The sequence below is a fragment of the Lampris incognitus genome, chromosome 5 (genome assembly GCF_029633865.1).
Source record: "Lampris incognitus isolate fLamInc1 chromosome 5, fLamInc1.hap2, whole genome shotgun sequence".
Classification (NCBI taxonomy): Eukaryota; Metazoa; Chordata; class Actinopteri; order Lampriformes; family Lampridae; genus Lampris; species Lampris incognitus.
Window position 1 is genome coordinate 15385662 of NC_079215.1, and position 16442 is coordinate 15402103.

The 16442-nt window shown below is 41.4% G+C and overlaps 1 protein-coding gene across 2 annotated transcripts; it reads right to left on the reverse strand.

The window, feature by feature from the left end:
- Positions 1-794: 794 nt before the first annotated feature.
- Positions 795-13774, reverse strand: znf330 (zinc finger protein 330). Of its 2 annotated transcripts, none has more exons than XM_056280517.1 (10): positions 13746-13774; positions 13144-13303; positions 12907-12926; positions 12719-12789; positions 12437-12513; positions 5363-5489; positions 5169-5273; positions 4983-5029; positions 3328-3445; positions 795-1355 (listed from the first exon to the last, which is right to left on the reverse strand). In XM_056280517.1, the coding sequence occupies exons 2-10, from the start codon at positions 13261-13263 to the stop codon at positions 1087-1089; spliced, it is 954 nt and encodes a 317-aa protein (XP_056136492.1). In that variant the 5' UTR covers positions 13264-13303; positions 13746-13774; the 3' UTR covers positions 795-1086. The 2 variants fall into 2 exon arrangements, with proteins under 2 accessions (XP_056136492.1, XP_056136491.1); XM_056280516.1 differs by lacking the exon at positions 13746-13774 and adding an exon at positions 13537-13739.
- Between the last annotated feature and the right edge of the window lie 2668 nt (positions 13775-16442).

Genomic DNA, 16442 nt, shown 5'->3' on the forward strand with positions numbered 1-16442 from the left:
ATTGTATTATGTTGTGTTGTATTGTATTATGTTGTGTTGTATTGTATTATGTTGTGTTGTGTTGTATTGTATAGTATTATGTTGTATTGTACTGTGGTGTAAGGTTTTGTGGGGTGTATAATGTTGTAGTGTATGCATTGTTGTGTTTTAGTGCTATTGTATTGTGTTGTCGCTTGTTTTTTTTGTTGTTTTTTTTTGCTTTGACCTGCCTAGGGACAACGGATGTAAATTGCTACTATCCAGCATGTTTACATGTGTATCTGCGATACCAATGTTAATTAATATGCACTGTCCCTATTCAAATAAACTAAGAATAAAAAAGAAAGAATCCCCCCCCATGCATGAATATTGCAGGGGCCCACAGTTTGGATATTATTCGTGAGCTTTTGTGATGCCGTGTAAATCTTTTTTTCCCCCTTTTTCTAATCAAATTGGATATTTCACATCATGCGCCACACCGTCTTGTGCATGCTCAAGTAATCCAGGTGAGAAAATCACAAAAAAGCTGAAGAATCTGATTCAACTTTCTGTGATCATACCGTATTGTGTTTACATCATGTCCTATGCCGTCTCGTGTTTGACACCCAACTATGTGAAATTCTTTGTGCAAACTCACTTGGCCAAATATCTATGCAAATTCTCAACAGGAATTTGTGTGGAAAAATAAGAACATAATTATCAAGTTGTACAGCATCTTTAGATATCAAAGCACTGTGCGCGTTTTCGTTGCATTTAAACCTCAATCGGCTGTACCTATAAAAAGTCAAATGAGTATGAAGTATGTGGGAATTAAAATCAAGGCTTTTAATTCCTCAATAGAATAATAATGATCATATGATGGGGGAACCATGATTTAATTGTTACAGATTTGTCCCATGTTTTAAGTTGCATCATTACACAAGATGGCAAAATTCATAACAGGTTCATTGAAAATAAATTTCTTTAATTATTAAAATCAATTATTTAAATCAATTCCTGACCTGACCTTAAGTACAAGTAAATGAGAACATTTACAGTCTTTTGCGTAATGATGTATTCTTCCTTTCTGGGCAAAGAGATGCGAGAGAGTTACTCTCTCTTAAAACCTCAAGCTCGGGTCTCATCCATTTTAAGACCAGCCAGGGAATCAGCAGCTGTCTCTCCTTCGTCCTCTTCTTCCTCCCCCTCTTCATCATCATCATCCTCGTCATCATCCTCCTCATCCTCATCATCTTCATAGTCATCAACACCATAGTCTTCCCCTTCCTCTCTGCATTCAGATGCTGCATTTTTCCAGTACGAGTCGTACCCCGACGCTCCATAGCCGTAACTTTCCTCATCAGTGCCACTTTGTCGGCCAAATTTCACGGTGCGAGCTGCAGAAAACAAACACACAGGTGAACTTGCATTAGTTGTGCAATCATTTGATACTGCTACAGCAAGCCAACCTTTTTATTTTGCATACACTGCATGCTATTAAAGTTTTGTCATAGTCAGCTAATGGGAAACTATATATGCTCTGAGATTAGTAAATCATTATTTATCTTGGATATATAAAAAAGTTTATCAGAAAAAAAAAGATTTCGGGTTCTAGTTCAACATGGTTGTCACAGTTACTAGTACCCTTTGCCGCAAGATTTTTAGTCATCTTGTTTGTTAGCAGTTATTTGGTGTACAAAATATTAGAATTATTTTATATTGCCATCTATAGCATTAGACTTGCATTTTTTGCCACTCCTTCAGGCCTTAATGCCGTGCCTTGCACAAGAGTTCATTTCAGTTGGTTTTTCTCATGTTCAGGAACAATCAGGAACAATTTGTCATTTCTTTCATGTACTTGTATACACACAAGAAACAAAATTCTGTTTCCCAAGCCCGCAGCATTGCGACAAAAGAGACAAAACCACACATCCAAAATTTCCCAAAACAACACCACCAAAAACATACAAAAACAGAGAGAACAACGCACAAAAAAAATAATAAAAGAAAACAATAACCCACAGTTAAAAATACAGTCCACTCAGTGGAACACAATCCAAAGATTCCACTTTCTAGAGCAGTGTTTCCCAACCCAGTCCTCAAGGAACCCCTATCCTGCAGATTCTTTTTTTTGCAACCCTGAATAGGTACCTGTTGGTAGTTATTCAACCAATCAGCAATGAATTATGTCAGATGTTGCACACCTTGCATAATTAAGTGCTGTGAGATGATTGGTTGAGTAAGTACAAGCAGGGCTGCCTATGCAAGGTTACGATGAAAATCTGCAGGATAGGGGTTCCTCGAGGACTGGGGTTGGGAAACGCTGGTCTAGAGAACGAATGCCAGAAAGGATGACTGTTGGAACTGCCGGCCTGCATGGGCTAGCAGTTAGTTTAGTCTGCCCCACTTCTGCGTCCTGTCAGACCGCACTCGGTGTTTCTGCTTTTGGCTCCGCACTGGGCAGGGCCGTGGTCCTTGGGCATACAGGACGCAGCAGACCAGGGTCCCCCAGTCGATTCAGTGCCAGCTCTCCCAGCCAGATACCTTCGACACACCTCCCCGCACTCCACACGATGACACTAAAACACAGTCAAAGGCTAGGCGAGGCCGCCACCAGACCGCCTTTGGTGTCATCGGAACTGCCGATCTGCATGGGCTAGCAGTTAGCTTAGCCATCCCTGCTTCCGCGTCCTGTCAGACCACCCTTGGTGTCACCTCTTCGAGTGCAGCTGCGGTCAGGGCTGTGGTCCCTGGGCCCACAGGACGATGTTCATGTTTTCCCTTCTTTTTATATTTAAGTCAGTGTGCAACTTGGTTGATTTATGTTGCAATTCTGCAGGGAAGGCTGATGCCAAGAACTAAAAATCTTACAGGTCAGTACACAGACAAAAGACCTTACTCAAAAATCAGTGATACATTTTAGCTTGAGTTTTAAGTTAGTCATATTTCCCTTCATGTTAAAAAAATAAGAAAAATAAGAAGAATTTAAAAAGGTCTCATTTACACTTGCTTTATCCAATTCAGGGTTGCAGGAATAAAAGTAATCAGTAGAAATAAACTACATTCTGACTAAGTGCGCTGACATTCTAAATAAGTTGGAGTTTTTTTTCCCAACTGAGCTTTTAATACTATTCATTAACTTTGTCTTTTATATTATTCTTGGTTAATCTCTCAATAATAGCTCGAGAGTATTCTAGGCAGGTGTTGTCCAAGTATTTGGTCAAATTTTATTTGAAAGGTTAAAAATTTGGATGCCCATGCAGAACTAAACCAAGAACTACTGGTTTAAGTTGTTACATTTTGCTCCTTTTGGTTGCTTATCTTGAATAGGCAAAACTAGTTATTCGAGCCGACTTATGGGGAACTTACTTGACATGCTGAGGTCTTTGGTTTCCTGGGTTTCATGACCACACTTAGGACATGGTGGTGGTTTGCCTTTCTCATGTTTGAATACCTTACTTCTGGCATGGTCATCACAATAACAAGTCTAGGAAAGATGTTTAACAAATGGGTTATTGCACAGATTTCAGATAAAAGCCCTCTCCAGATTGAAAATGCATTGCCAGGGGGTTCAATGAATTTGACTTTGCCTATGGATTTTGGTCCTTTCAGGCAGCCTAACAAACACAACATTGGTAAACCGGGGGACCTGTTAGAAACTGTGCCAACATCAACAAACGTAACTGACACAACCAAAAGAACAACCCATTGCAGCATTCTGACACCTCGCTGTTTCTGCTGACTTCAGCTTACTTCTCTTTACTTCTTATTAGGCAGCAATAGTGAAGACAGACAGGAAATGGGGGGAGAGAGAAGGGTATGACATGCAGCAGAGGTCACCAGCTGGATTCGAATCGGTGACGGTTGCAACCATCTGGTATATGCTGTACCCATTCAGTTACGGGGGCACCCTATACTTCTCCCTCTTAATGGCTCCCAAGTAAGCTCAGCTGAGTGTAAAGTGGCAGTTTGTGTCCGAGACTGGCAACTTGCACCGCTAAGACAGGTGAATTCTACAATCAGCTCCACCGTAGTAATCTAATGTCTTCCCCTTAGACCACATAAATAATCAATGTCCTGATTGTGCACCAACAGGTGAGCCAAGCTCTCTCAACCACCAGATTTGGATCCGGACAACATAAAGACACCTCAAAATGTCAGCAATCGATCAAAATATGCGAGGGTTTTTTTTCCATTTGTGATTTTTAATAGGGTCAGCAGGGGAAATTTCCTGATGTCTTTGTTCCAGAAAGCATACAACTGAAGTGGTCCTGGTATTCAAATTCACCTATTCCCTTTTTTCCCCTGGCACTGTCATGGCCGCTCCAGGTTCCGGCCACTCTAGCCCCGGTTTCCATGTCCCATGTCTTGTCCTGCTCTGACAACACCATCCCAATCCTGAGTCCTGTCCAATTTTCACCTCTCACCTTATCCCAAAGCTGTTGATTATTAAATTCAGTGTCTCTGTATTTCAGTTTGGCTGTTTAGTTTATTGGTTTGTCAGAGCGTTCCACATCTGTGCCGTGTCATCACAACGTTACCATATCTCTACCATGTTCTCGTCGTGATACCCTCATGTTTCCTACTGGTAAACCTTTTGTTTCAACTGTTACCATGTCTGCATTTAGGTCCTCAACTCCTGCCCCCACCGTGACAGGCAATACATTTGCCACCTCAATGCAGCTAAGCACTACAACCATGTTTTTCATACATATTGTAGGTGCTTGTATTAAGAATGGTGTTATGGCAGCATATGCCTTGAGCATGGCACCAGTACTGTCAAGGTTAGAGATTCAACTCCCACTGGAGCCGCTTATAACACGATGTGTCACATTTATGGTGAGTCATTACAGTGTAAAGCATTCTGTGTCCTAGAACTACAAAGGCACTACAGAAATACAGTCATTCATGAGTCATTAATTTAAGAATGCAGAATTGCATAAAATCCCAAAGGTTAATTAGCAGGCTCAGGTCTGAGGTTTTGCTTTTGTTTTTTGGGAACAAAGCCATCTAATTCTCCTTACCTTGCAACGCAGGCAGGAGTGTTGCCCCAGTCTGTTGCAGGACACACCTGAAACATGTGAAAGTGCAAAATATTGTACTTTGTAAATATAAACATCTTTACTGCACTTCAGGAAAAAAAATCTACGAAGCCACAAAATACTAGAATAACAATTAGCAAGATTCAACAAGCAGGCTAGCTGACTCACATTTGAATGTTTCTGCTTCAAGCACCTGGCAGCTCGCTTGGTGTTCAAACTGATCATCCTCACACAAGAAGTTCTGACAGAAGGAACAGCGAAATATTCGCCCCCCTTTTTAGGAGGCAAAGAAGGAATCAGTAGGTTCATATCAGATACAACAGCTGTTAATGGGAGAAATTTCACCTAACGGCGGGTCTTACCATGGTCCCAGACAGAGCGTTCACATTCAATGCAGTCTGCATCAGTCAGTGGACACATGCACGCATGGGTGCTCAAGCATTTCCTGCCATGGCACACCCATGCTTCACAGAAGTCACACACTGCCCCCTTGTGATAGAGAACGGAATTAAAAAAGAAACAAGGCATCAGTACCAGTTTTGTCTTTTTTCCAACAACTTATATGTTGATTTAATACAAGTACATCTTCTGTGTAATACAGAGCCCTTAACGCCTACATACAATAACGTAAGGAGTTTTACTGATTAAAGAAATAAATGAATAAAAAATGCATGATCTGATAAATATGTTGAGAAAAAGTCAACGCTTTAAAGAATATAGTCAAAATGTCAAAAAATGTCATAGCCCCACTGAACGGCGATCTTTCTACTTAATTTAACCCACTCTTCATCAGCTCAGTATGACGACATGGACAACACACCCAGACATATTTGTCCTTAGAATATAAAATGTGTATTTTGGATATATCTTTGACGTAGTTGTATCTCATTTACACAACCAATATGTGACATTTAGGTTTAGCATCCACAAATAAATTTGCATTGCGATAAAGATACAAAAAAACATTTCACCATTCACCTTTTAAACATCAAGAACATCACAACTAACATATAGAGGTCTACTTAATCACATCAAGCATCTTCAGAGTATATATATATAGCGTTTTTTTTTCTGGAAACCATCAATGGTGTTGTTGATAAAAGTGCTCAGCAAATGAGGAGTGGAATATTAAGATAGATGTAGCATAGATCAATCAATCAATCAATCAATCAATCAATCAATCAATCAATCAATCAAGCTGCATTTTATATTGCGCTTTTCTAGCTGCATGTACCATAAGATAGATGTACCTACATCTATATATATATATATATATACACTACCGTTCAAAAGTTTGGGATCACATTGAAATGTCCATATTTTTGAAGGAAAAGCACTGTACTTTTCAATGAAGATAACTTTAAACTAGTCTTAACTTTAAAGAAATACACTCTATACATTGCTAATATGGTAAATGACTATTCTAGCTGCAAATGTCTGGTTTTTGGTGCAATATCTACAAAGGTGTATAGAGGCCCATTTCAAGCAACTATCACTCCAGTGTTCTAATGGTACAATGTGTTTGCTCATTGGCTCAGAAGGCCAATTGATGATTAGAAAACCCTTGTGCAATCATGTTCACACATCTGAAAACAGTTTAGCTCGTTACAGAAGCTACAAAACTGACCTTCCTTTGAGCAGATTGAGTTTCTGGAGCATCACATTTGTGGGGTCAATTAAACGCTCAAAATGGCCAGAAAAAGAGAACTTTCATCTGAAACTCGACAGTCTATTCTTGTTCTTAGAAATGAAGGCTATTCCATGCGAGAAATTGCTAAGAAATTGAAGATTTCCTACACCGGTGTGTACTACTCCCTTCAGAGGACAGCACAAACAGGCTCTAACCAGAGTAGAAAAAGAAGTGGGAGGCCGCGTTGCACAACTGAGCAAGAAGATAAGTACATTAGAGTCTCTAGTTTGAGAAACAGACGCCTCACAGGTCCCCAACTGGCATCTTCATTAAATAGTACCCGCAAAACACCAGTGTCAACATCTACAGTGAAGAGGCGGCTGCGGGATTCTGGGCTTCAGGGCAGAGTGGCAAAGAAAAAGCCATATCTGAGACTGACCAATAAAAGAAAAAGATTAAGATGGGCAAAAGAACACAGACATTGGACAGAGGAAGACTGGAAAAAAGTGTTGTGGACGGATGAATCCAAGTTTGAGGTGTTTGGATCACAAAGAAGAACGTTTGTGAGACGCAGAACAAATGAAAAGATGCTGGAAGAATGCCTGACGCCATCTGTTAAGCATGGTGGAGGTAATGTGATGGTCTGGGGTTGCTTTGGTGCTGGTAAGGTGGGAGATTTGTACAGGGTAAAAGGGATTCTGAATAAGGAAGGCTATCACTCCATTTTGCAACGCCATGCCATACCCAGTGGACAGCGCTTGATTGGAGCCAATTTCATCCTACAACAGGACAATGACCCTAAACACACCTCCAAATTGTGCAAGAACTATTTAGAGCAGAAGCAGGCAGCTGGTATTCTATCGGTAATGGAGTGGCCAGCGCAGTCACCAGATCTGAACCCCATTGAGCTGTTGTGGGAGCAGCTTGACCGTATGGTACGCAAGAAGTGCCCATCCAACCAATCCAACTTGTGGGAGCTGCTTCTGGAAGCGTGGGGTGCAATTTCTCCAGATTACCTCAACAAATTAACAGCTAGAATGCCAAAGGTCTGCAATGCTGTAATTGCTGCAAATGGAGGATTCTTTGATGAAAGCAAAGTTTGATGTAAAAAAAATCTTATTTCAAATACAAATCATTATTTCTAACCTTGTCAATGTCTTGACTCTATTTTCTATTCATTTCACAACATATGGTGGTGAATAAGTGTGACTTTTCATGGAAAACACAAAATTGTTTGGGTGATCCCAAACTTTTGAACGGTAGTGTATATATATAGATATATAATCCAGTGAGTCAAGTAAATTCTAATTCTTTATGAGACAGTACAAGCCTGTTTCATAAAGAATTTACTTGACTCCTGTTTCATGCCATAAGCAATGGCTTGTACTGTCTCATAAAGAAATTACTTGACTCACTGGATTCTTTTGCTCATTTGCTGAGCACTTTCCATACCGCTGAGTGCTTCTTTTAACAAAGTTATTATATATATATATATATATATATATATGTGTGTGTGTGTGTGTGTGTGTGAATATAGGTTGTCTTATGTAGTAGTCTAATAGTATTACCAATACTGGAATTAATTTGACAGGCAAACAGTCTTGTTTTGGCACTTTGGCTGAAATACGGAAATAGCACATCAACACAGGGGAAGGAGCAGTCACAAGGACTGTCTGAAGTAGCCAATGCCTACGATGGAAATCTTACCAACTGGAATACTCTGTTCACTGAAGGGAATCTAGGTATTTTGGGAGACAATGCTTTGACATAATGCCTGGTACCTTACATTTTTTCTTGCCTGCCACGCATTGATAATCTTAACTGTTATTGGTCTTCTGTTTGTAGTACGTGCTGAGCCCATACATAGTGAACTACAACACTGCCTTTCCCATAAAACATAATTACTACATCTTTTGACAAAAAAGTTGTGGCCACTTACTGCTTGTAGTCTGTACCAATGTGAACTTGGTCAATTAGATTGAAAGTCAAAGTTGTGCACATTCTTCCTAGGTCCGTAAATATAGATTTTATTGACACTGGTCTCAGCTGAACTGATTGATCTGCCTTTGCCATTGTCATATAGAACGTTGTGGCTGTGCAGCTCTTACAGAAGACCCGCCACATAAAGGATTTATGAGCATGGCGTCCTAATATTGCATTGCACCTGTTGCATGAGGTTATTCAGAGGAGGTGAAGGACCTGATCTTTCTCAGCTGCTCTCAACTTAAGTGTTCCTTAGGTAGGGTCACCCAAGGGTTTTGTATTGATATGACTTTGGCCCTGGTCAGAGTTCAGTGCAAGCTATGACTGTGTCCCACAGGGCCATATATCTGTCAAGATGTCTGGGAGGTCATGGCAGTGATTTCAGGGTGAACAAACTACTGAGTGTTGAGTGTGATTAAAAAGGGAATCCATTCTATCATTCCACACAACCACAAACAGAAACGGATATCAGAGGATAGCATGTAATTGTTTCGGTGTTCTTTGGCTGTCAACACAGGTATTCTTAAACATAAATCTACCACTTATGTCATCTACCAAGCTACTGTTTCTGAAAGCTACTTCAAATTCTTTATGTCCCAACTGATATGCTCTTAACACAGCAGGTGTGCACCACATAGCAAAAGCCTTGGTTTTCAATGTCAGACCAGTGAAAATCTTCATCACTAAAATTTGTAATGGTCTTTGCAATTCACTATGCACATTTAGATGTATAGATGTAAGGTTTGAGATTTACTGCATTTTTTTTTTTGGTTGGCTGTGAAAGCAACAGGCCATTTGTTTTCCAACTCCAGGTGAAACTAATTTCTCATATTTGCACCATTCCCAAAATAGATGTATCACTACCTGGTGGACTGCGGGCCGGATCCAGACCCAGCGATGGTCCTATGCAGACCTGACCCATTTCTGATAAATGAATGAGAATTAATAATAATGTGGAAGGAAGGAGTGGGTTTATTTCCATGGGCGTGGCTGTAAACACTGGGCACAGCTATTTCAGCTCTTACGGTAATGACTCGGTTGAACTCAGCCAATCAAAGCGGTTGTTTACAGAGCATGGGAGGGGAGAGAGGGAGACAGCGAGACAGAGTGACACACACACTAAAGCTAGACTGTGCGAGAGGGATAAGAGGACGGCTTGCTGCAAAGTAAAAAAAAGTGGATGCAGAAAATCGAGAATTCAAAGACGAATGGACAGAGCATTATGTCTCCATTCTACCCGCAACGAGTTTCAAACCTCTCTGTCTAATATGCTCGGAACACGGGGCAATAGTAAATAGTGGCAATGTGAAGCGCCACTACGAAACTAAACAAGTTTTTGGAACAAACATACACGCAGAAGTCAGAGGTGAGGGCACGCAAAACAGTGGCACTAGAGCCCAATATGACCGGTCTGCCCGAATCCTTTCCCATTCATTTACAGCCCAGCAATGTGCAAATGACTGTTCCCCGGAAGCCGCATGGAATTTTGGCCAACGCAAAAAGCCACTTACTGATGGGGCAGTGGTAAGGGAGTGCATGAATGCTATTGCTGTGACTACTTGACAGTAAATAAAAAGATGAGTTGGGTGAAAAGATCAAGCAAATCCCCATGTCAGCTTTGACAGCAACAAAAAAAAAAGGCTGAAGTATTAACAGAGGATGTGCTGGTACTGCTTGATGCAGCTATACAGAGTGCTGTATGTACTCTATCTTTAGCTATTAATGAATCCACAAATGTAACTGATTATGCCCAGCTTTTGGTCTAAGTCAGATATTTCCACAGAGAAGAAAGAGCTCTGTGAGGACCTGTTAGGTATAACTCCACTTGAGACACACACATACGAGGCCATGAAGGAGATGCTGAGAAAGAGCGGGTAGATCTGAAACAGGTAGTCTCAAGTCACCACAGATGGAGCCCCCACCATGGTAGGAAGAGAGGAGTGGTGGCACGGATGAAATAGGACAACCCTGATCTTGTAAATTATCATTTATTTATTATTCTAGTAATCATTATTATTAAAAATTATCTTCAATTCAATGACTCAATCAGAAATCATATTGTTCAGTCCCCCAAACCCCAGCAGTCTCATTGAGAGTGGCCTTGGTCCCTTGTCTGCTGATGTAAAGTCCGTTGCAAGAAATTTGGGGGTAATATATGACTCAGATTTAAGCTTTGAACCACAATTTAAAAAATTGTCCAGTCCTGCTTCTTTCAAACAAGAACCATTTCCAGAATTAAGCCGATGCTCTCAGACTCACCTGGAAAAAAAAGCCATTCATGCTCTAATTTTCTCTAGACTTGAATACTGTAACTCCCTCCTTTCTGGCATAAACCAAAAGTCACTCTCTCACCTCCAACTAGTTCAGAATGCAGCAGCTCGGCTTCTTACTGGTTTTAACACATGACATCACATGAAATCACCCCAATCCTGGCCTCCCTCCTTTGGCTCCCTGTTCATTTTAGAACTGATTTTACTGATCACTTAAAGCAGGTCTGGGCCTGGCCCCAAGCAACATATTAGAAATGCTGACCCCATATGAGCCAGTTCACACCATTAGATTTTCAGGTAGGGCCCTTCTGACTGTTCCAAAGTTGAGACTTAAGTATAAAGGTGACCGTGCTTTTGCTGTCAGGGCCCCTGGGCTTTAGAGTGGCCTGCCTGAAGAGATAAGACCTGCCGAATCAATGACTTCTTTTAAATCACTTCTTATAACCTATTTCTATATACTTGCTTTTATGTGATGTTGTCTTTTTATTGCTTTTATTCTTTTAATTGTATTTATTTATATTTTTTAAATATTTGTTTTTTGACTGCCTTTTTATCTCTTTTATCATCTTTATCTTTCAACACCCTTCTTTTTTCTCTCTACTGTGTTTTTTACATCTTTTGTCTTCTTGTTTTAACTTTATCTTGATTTTACCTTAATTCTGTCTTGCTTTTGTTTGGCCTTACTATTTTGCTGTCTGTTATGTTTCTTTCTGGGGATTCTGCTTTTGCTGTGTCTGTCAAGCACTTTGTAAACTGTTTTTATAGGTGCTTTATAAATAAAGTTTATTATTGTATCTTGTATCTTTCTGTATCATCCATCAGACTATTCTGTGTGCCATTCTATCAGACGAGTACGCTGAAGTAATGAACACAATGATTAAACTCATTAACTTCCTCAGAGCATCCTCATCTCATCAGCACTGCCTGCTGAGCGAGTTCCTGAAAGAAGTGGATGCAAATGCAAATAATCTACTACTGCACAACAATGTATGATGGCTCAGAAAAGGCATGGTGTTTGAGCGCTTTTGGCCTATCCAAAAAGAGATAGCAGCTTCCTTAGGGGAGCTCCAGAGTCAGAAGGCAACACAATTTTCCCTTTTTTTGCAAGATGAATGCAAAATGGATGTTTTTGCTTTTTTTTTGGTAGACATCACATCACATCTTAATGAACTCAATGTAAAGCTGCATGGCAAGAACAATTAAGTTTGTGATCTGATAACAGCTGTCCACTCCTTCCAGAGGAAACGGGAAGTGTTCAAGGAAGATCTCCAAGGAGACTGTGAACACTTCCCAAAAGTGCAGATGCAGTGTGAGAGAGAGGGTCCTCCTCATGTTGACTTTATGGACAAGCTTGGAAACTTCAGTAAAAAGTTTAACAGCTTCAGCCTAAGGCAGCACCTCCTCCTGCTCATTCAGAATCCATTCCTCATCACAGGTGTAATGAGTTTATTGACCCGAAGTAAGTAAATATCTATAACCTGATAACTGTGTTGAATACACACGACTCATCTTTATAATACAACTGTATCAGCCCAAACATGTGAATGTCTTACCACCATGCCCATTCCAGTGCTGTGGAACCCAGGGTGCTTCACGACACAGTCTGATGACTTCATGCATTTGGTTTTGCCTTTCAACAGAACCACAAGAAATCACACAAAAACGTTAAATCAAAATGTTTGCGCTCAACATAAGCCAACGCTTAACTCCAAGTAAACATAATGAAATTTGAATGTAGAGAAGTGCTTGATGTGCAACTATAAGAAATGGCATAAAATGCTTGAGAAAAGTATGTCTACATTCCATGACAAGCATTCCAGTCACTTATAACTTACCACACTGGGCACACATGGGCAGCTTCTGCACTGAAGCACAGAAGTAGCAGAAAGCTCTGTTCTTCTGCCTTCTACAAAGTGGTGAAATTGGATGAGGGGGGGGGGTAATTAGACGAATCAGTCAACTCATTACTCAATATCCATCAACATGTATTTGGAAAAAATGCTGAGAAGACTATTTTACTTACCTCTGACATTTGTCACACTCCTGCAAATCAATAGATAGCACAATAATCAGAACGATTAACACAGAGCATGGATAGTATCATATAGGAACATGTTATACATGTTATCAATTGCTAATATTTTGTGGGTCTTGATGTCTAGTTGTCATATGGCAAAAGAACTTAAAATTATATTCGATTCCAACAATACTATACTATATACTATAACTGGAGTTCCATATTGCTTTTTTTTAAACCCACCATTGCAGAATTGCAGGGATGTTTGGCGACATCAACATTGTCCCGGTTGGCTCGACTCTGTTTCTCTCGTTCTTTACGACTCTCGGCTTTTTTCCGGGCACCAGTTTTCTTTTTGGGCATTACGAATGTAACTGTCTCTTCTAAGGTACTGTTACTTGGCCTGCAAATCGGAACAAGCCCACAAGATTGGCTATCATCGAGCAAGCTAACTTAGCAGTTGGATTTAACATCAGCACAGCTTTCACTAAGTAATTAACCTGCCTCTTGTTTGAACCGATGGCAACATTAAATCTAACCACCAAAGCATTTTTAGCACTGACAACAAACGATAATACATGACAAGCCTTTTTATTTAGTGTAGTAAGGTAATACGTTTAGCTTCTCTGTACAAACCGTTGACAGTTGTACTAGGAGGAATTAGTCATGCCGATAACTAGGGTTAGCTGAGTCGGACAAAATTGACAGACAACCGTCTCAACAAAAGAAACAAGATAGCAACCCTTCCCATCACCACAGAAACAACGCGAGATGGTTGCTAATATGTTGTACACGTCTTTTAAATATTTTTTTGGTCAAAAAGACACAGTTGGAACAGTACCCACAGCGAGACAGGACAACGCCAACGAGAAGATCAGGGTGGGTACGACTTGAAATAGTGTTCGAGGTGAAACGTAAAAGCAGTCCATAGTTCCTACTTTTGAGTTCCTGCCTCCTGATAGAAGACAGTTTGGGTGCTGACTGAGTCATGCGTATTACTCACGGCGTAAATGTTTTATGCTACGTGCAATTTTTTTTTATTGACAAACATTCAAATATACAGACAGTACAGACATGCTATGTGTAATGACCTATGCACACAGTGGCGCTAACCTACGTCCGGTAAAATCTCTGCCAGCTTGTTCACTTCCGCTCCGCTATCCGTCTCGTTCGTATGAGTTTTGTCAAATGGCGACGCCGTCTCAGAAAAAGAAGTTTAAGTTTCAGTGTACCGATAGCACGACAGCTGAACATTGGTGTGTGCCTTTGTGCCAAGCCTCCAGTGAGTACATCAAAGTATTTAGTTTTCAAACGTTTTCCTCCGATGCAGAAACCAGGTGAAAATGGACTGTCGCTATCCGGAGGGACAACGTCACCATTAGCCACCATACCCGCATTTGTAGTCGGCATTTTAAAAAAGACGATGTTCGTGAGCCAGGGTCCGAGACACCTCCACACTCTCACCCTCCCTCCTCTCCCACTGCCTCTGCCTATGCCTTCCCCCTCTCCTCCTTCGCTCAACAGTAGCATAGGTTCCACCGGCACCCTGCTGGCCAACCGGTGGCGGTCGTTGGTAACCCAGGCCTCAACCGATTCGGTATGCAAATCTGATTTATGAACCGCATATGTGATTTGGTATAGATTTTACGCCGGATGCCCTTCCTGAAGCAACCCTCCCAATTTATCCGGGCTTGGGACCGGCACTAAGAATGCGCTGGCTATACGCACCATGACTACCACCGAGGCGTTGAAATATTTACAGCATTGGACAGCGGCCATTTTAAATTGTTTGAAAAATAGTATTCAAAGTTGTTAAAATGTTAATTTTTGTGTCAGCTTCATAACAGACAAACTAACATATGTAAAGCATTCATATCTCAATTGGGTATTTAGCTTGACAGAATATAAAGAGTTTAAAAACCGCGTCAGTCGGGCGGGTAGCGAAGCGGTTCCATTCCGTTGCCTACCAACACTGCGATCGCCGGTTCGAATCCCCATGTTACCTCTGGCTTGGTCGGGCGTCTCTGCAGACACAATTGGCTGTGGCTGTGTCTGCGGATGGGAAACCGGACGTGGATGTGTCCTGGTCGCTGCACTTGCGCCTCTGATCGGTCGGGGCGCCTGTTCTGGGGGAGGGGGCACTGGGGGGAATAGCGTGATCCTCCCACACGCTACGTCCCCCTGGTGAAACTCCTCACTGTCAGGTGAAAAGAAGTAGCTGGCGACTCCACATGTATCAGAGAAGGCGTGTGGTAGTCTTCAGCCTTCCCCGGATCAGCAGAGGGGGTGGAGCAGCGACCGGGACGGCTCGAAAGAATGGGGTAATTGGTCGGATACAGTTGGAGAGAAAGGGGGGGCCGCGGCAGTCAAAATGACCGCCCACAGTCGTTCTAGTAGTTTTTAAATTCCGGTTGTCATTTGGGACTGTTTTAACATTTATTTTCAGTTCTTTTTTTGTTTTACATTTCACGTTTCGTAGGCCATGTTACGTTTGTTAGATTAGCAATATGTGTTTTCCATTTTGTTTTTCAGGTAATATTTTCACTTTTTCAATTTTGCTATTCAAGTTCGACCATGTCTCTCTGAAGTTTAAGTTGTTTGAAAAATAGTATTAAAAGTTGTTAAAATGTTAATTTTTGTGTCAGCTTCATAACAGACAAACTAACATATGTAAAGCATTAATATCTCAATTGGGTATTTATCTTGACAGAATATAGAGTTTAAAAACCATGGGCGGCCATTTTGACCGCCCATGGTCGTTTTGGGTAGGAGTGAAATGTTTGTGGGTGCTCATGTAAATGGACAGACGTAAAAAACAAAAACGCATATAGTTTGTATTTTCCCCATATTTCTCCCCAACAAAAACAGTTTAGTGCTGTCAAAAATACACATATAGATGACCCTCCCGCGCAACATAAACTCTCGTCCAACTTGTCCGATGCTTTATTTCCCCTATGTAGGCTAATTAACTTGTGAACGTGACTGAATGCAAGCAAGTCACTATTGAAAGCCAGCAGTCTGACCTTTATCAGTTTTTAGGCAAAACCGGGAGATGTAGCCCAAGTAGCCGAAAGGCTTTGGTTAAAGTCATTTATCCGGTAAAGTCACTATGTTAAAATCACGTTATTTATTTATTCCCCCCCCCCCCACACACACACCTTTCTCTACAATTGTATCTGGCCAATTGTCCCACTCTTCCCACCCCCGGTCGCTGCTCCACCCCCTCTACTGATCCGAGGAGGGCTGCAGCCTACGAATGCCTCCTTCGATACATGTGGTGTCGCCAGCCGCTTCTTTTCACCTGACAGTGAGGAGTTTCACCAGGGGGACATAGCGCGTGGGAGGACCACGCTATTCCCCCCAGTCCCCCCGAACAGGTGCCCCAACCGACCAGAGGATGCGCTAGTGCAGCGACCTGGACACATACCCACGTCCGGCTTCCTTCCCGCAGACACGGCCAATTGTGTCTGTAGGGACGCCCTACCAGACCAGAGGTAGCACGGGGATTCAAACCAACGATTCCCGTGTTGGTAGGCAACAGA

Coding starts and splice junctions, on each gene's coding strand:
- znf330 (XM_056280517.1), bottom strand. CDS start 13,263: ATGCCCAAAAAGAAAACTGGTGCCCGGAAAAAAGCCGAGAGTCGTAAA. Junction 12,927..13,143: donor ATCCCTGCAATTCTGCAATG/GTGGGTTTAAAA, acceptor ATTGATTTGCAG/GAGTGTGACAAATGTCAGAG. Junction 5,030..5,168: donor TGAAGCAGAAACATTCAAAT/GTGAGTCAGCTA, acceptor CACATGTTTCAG/GTGTGTCCTGCAACAGACTG.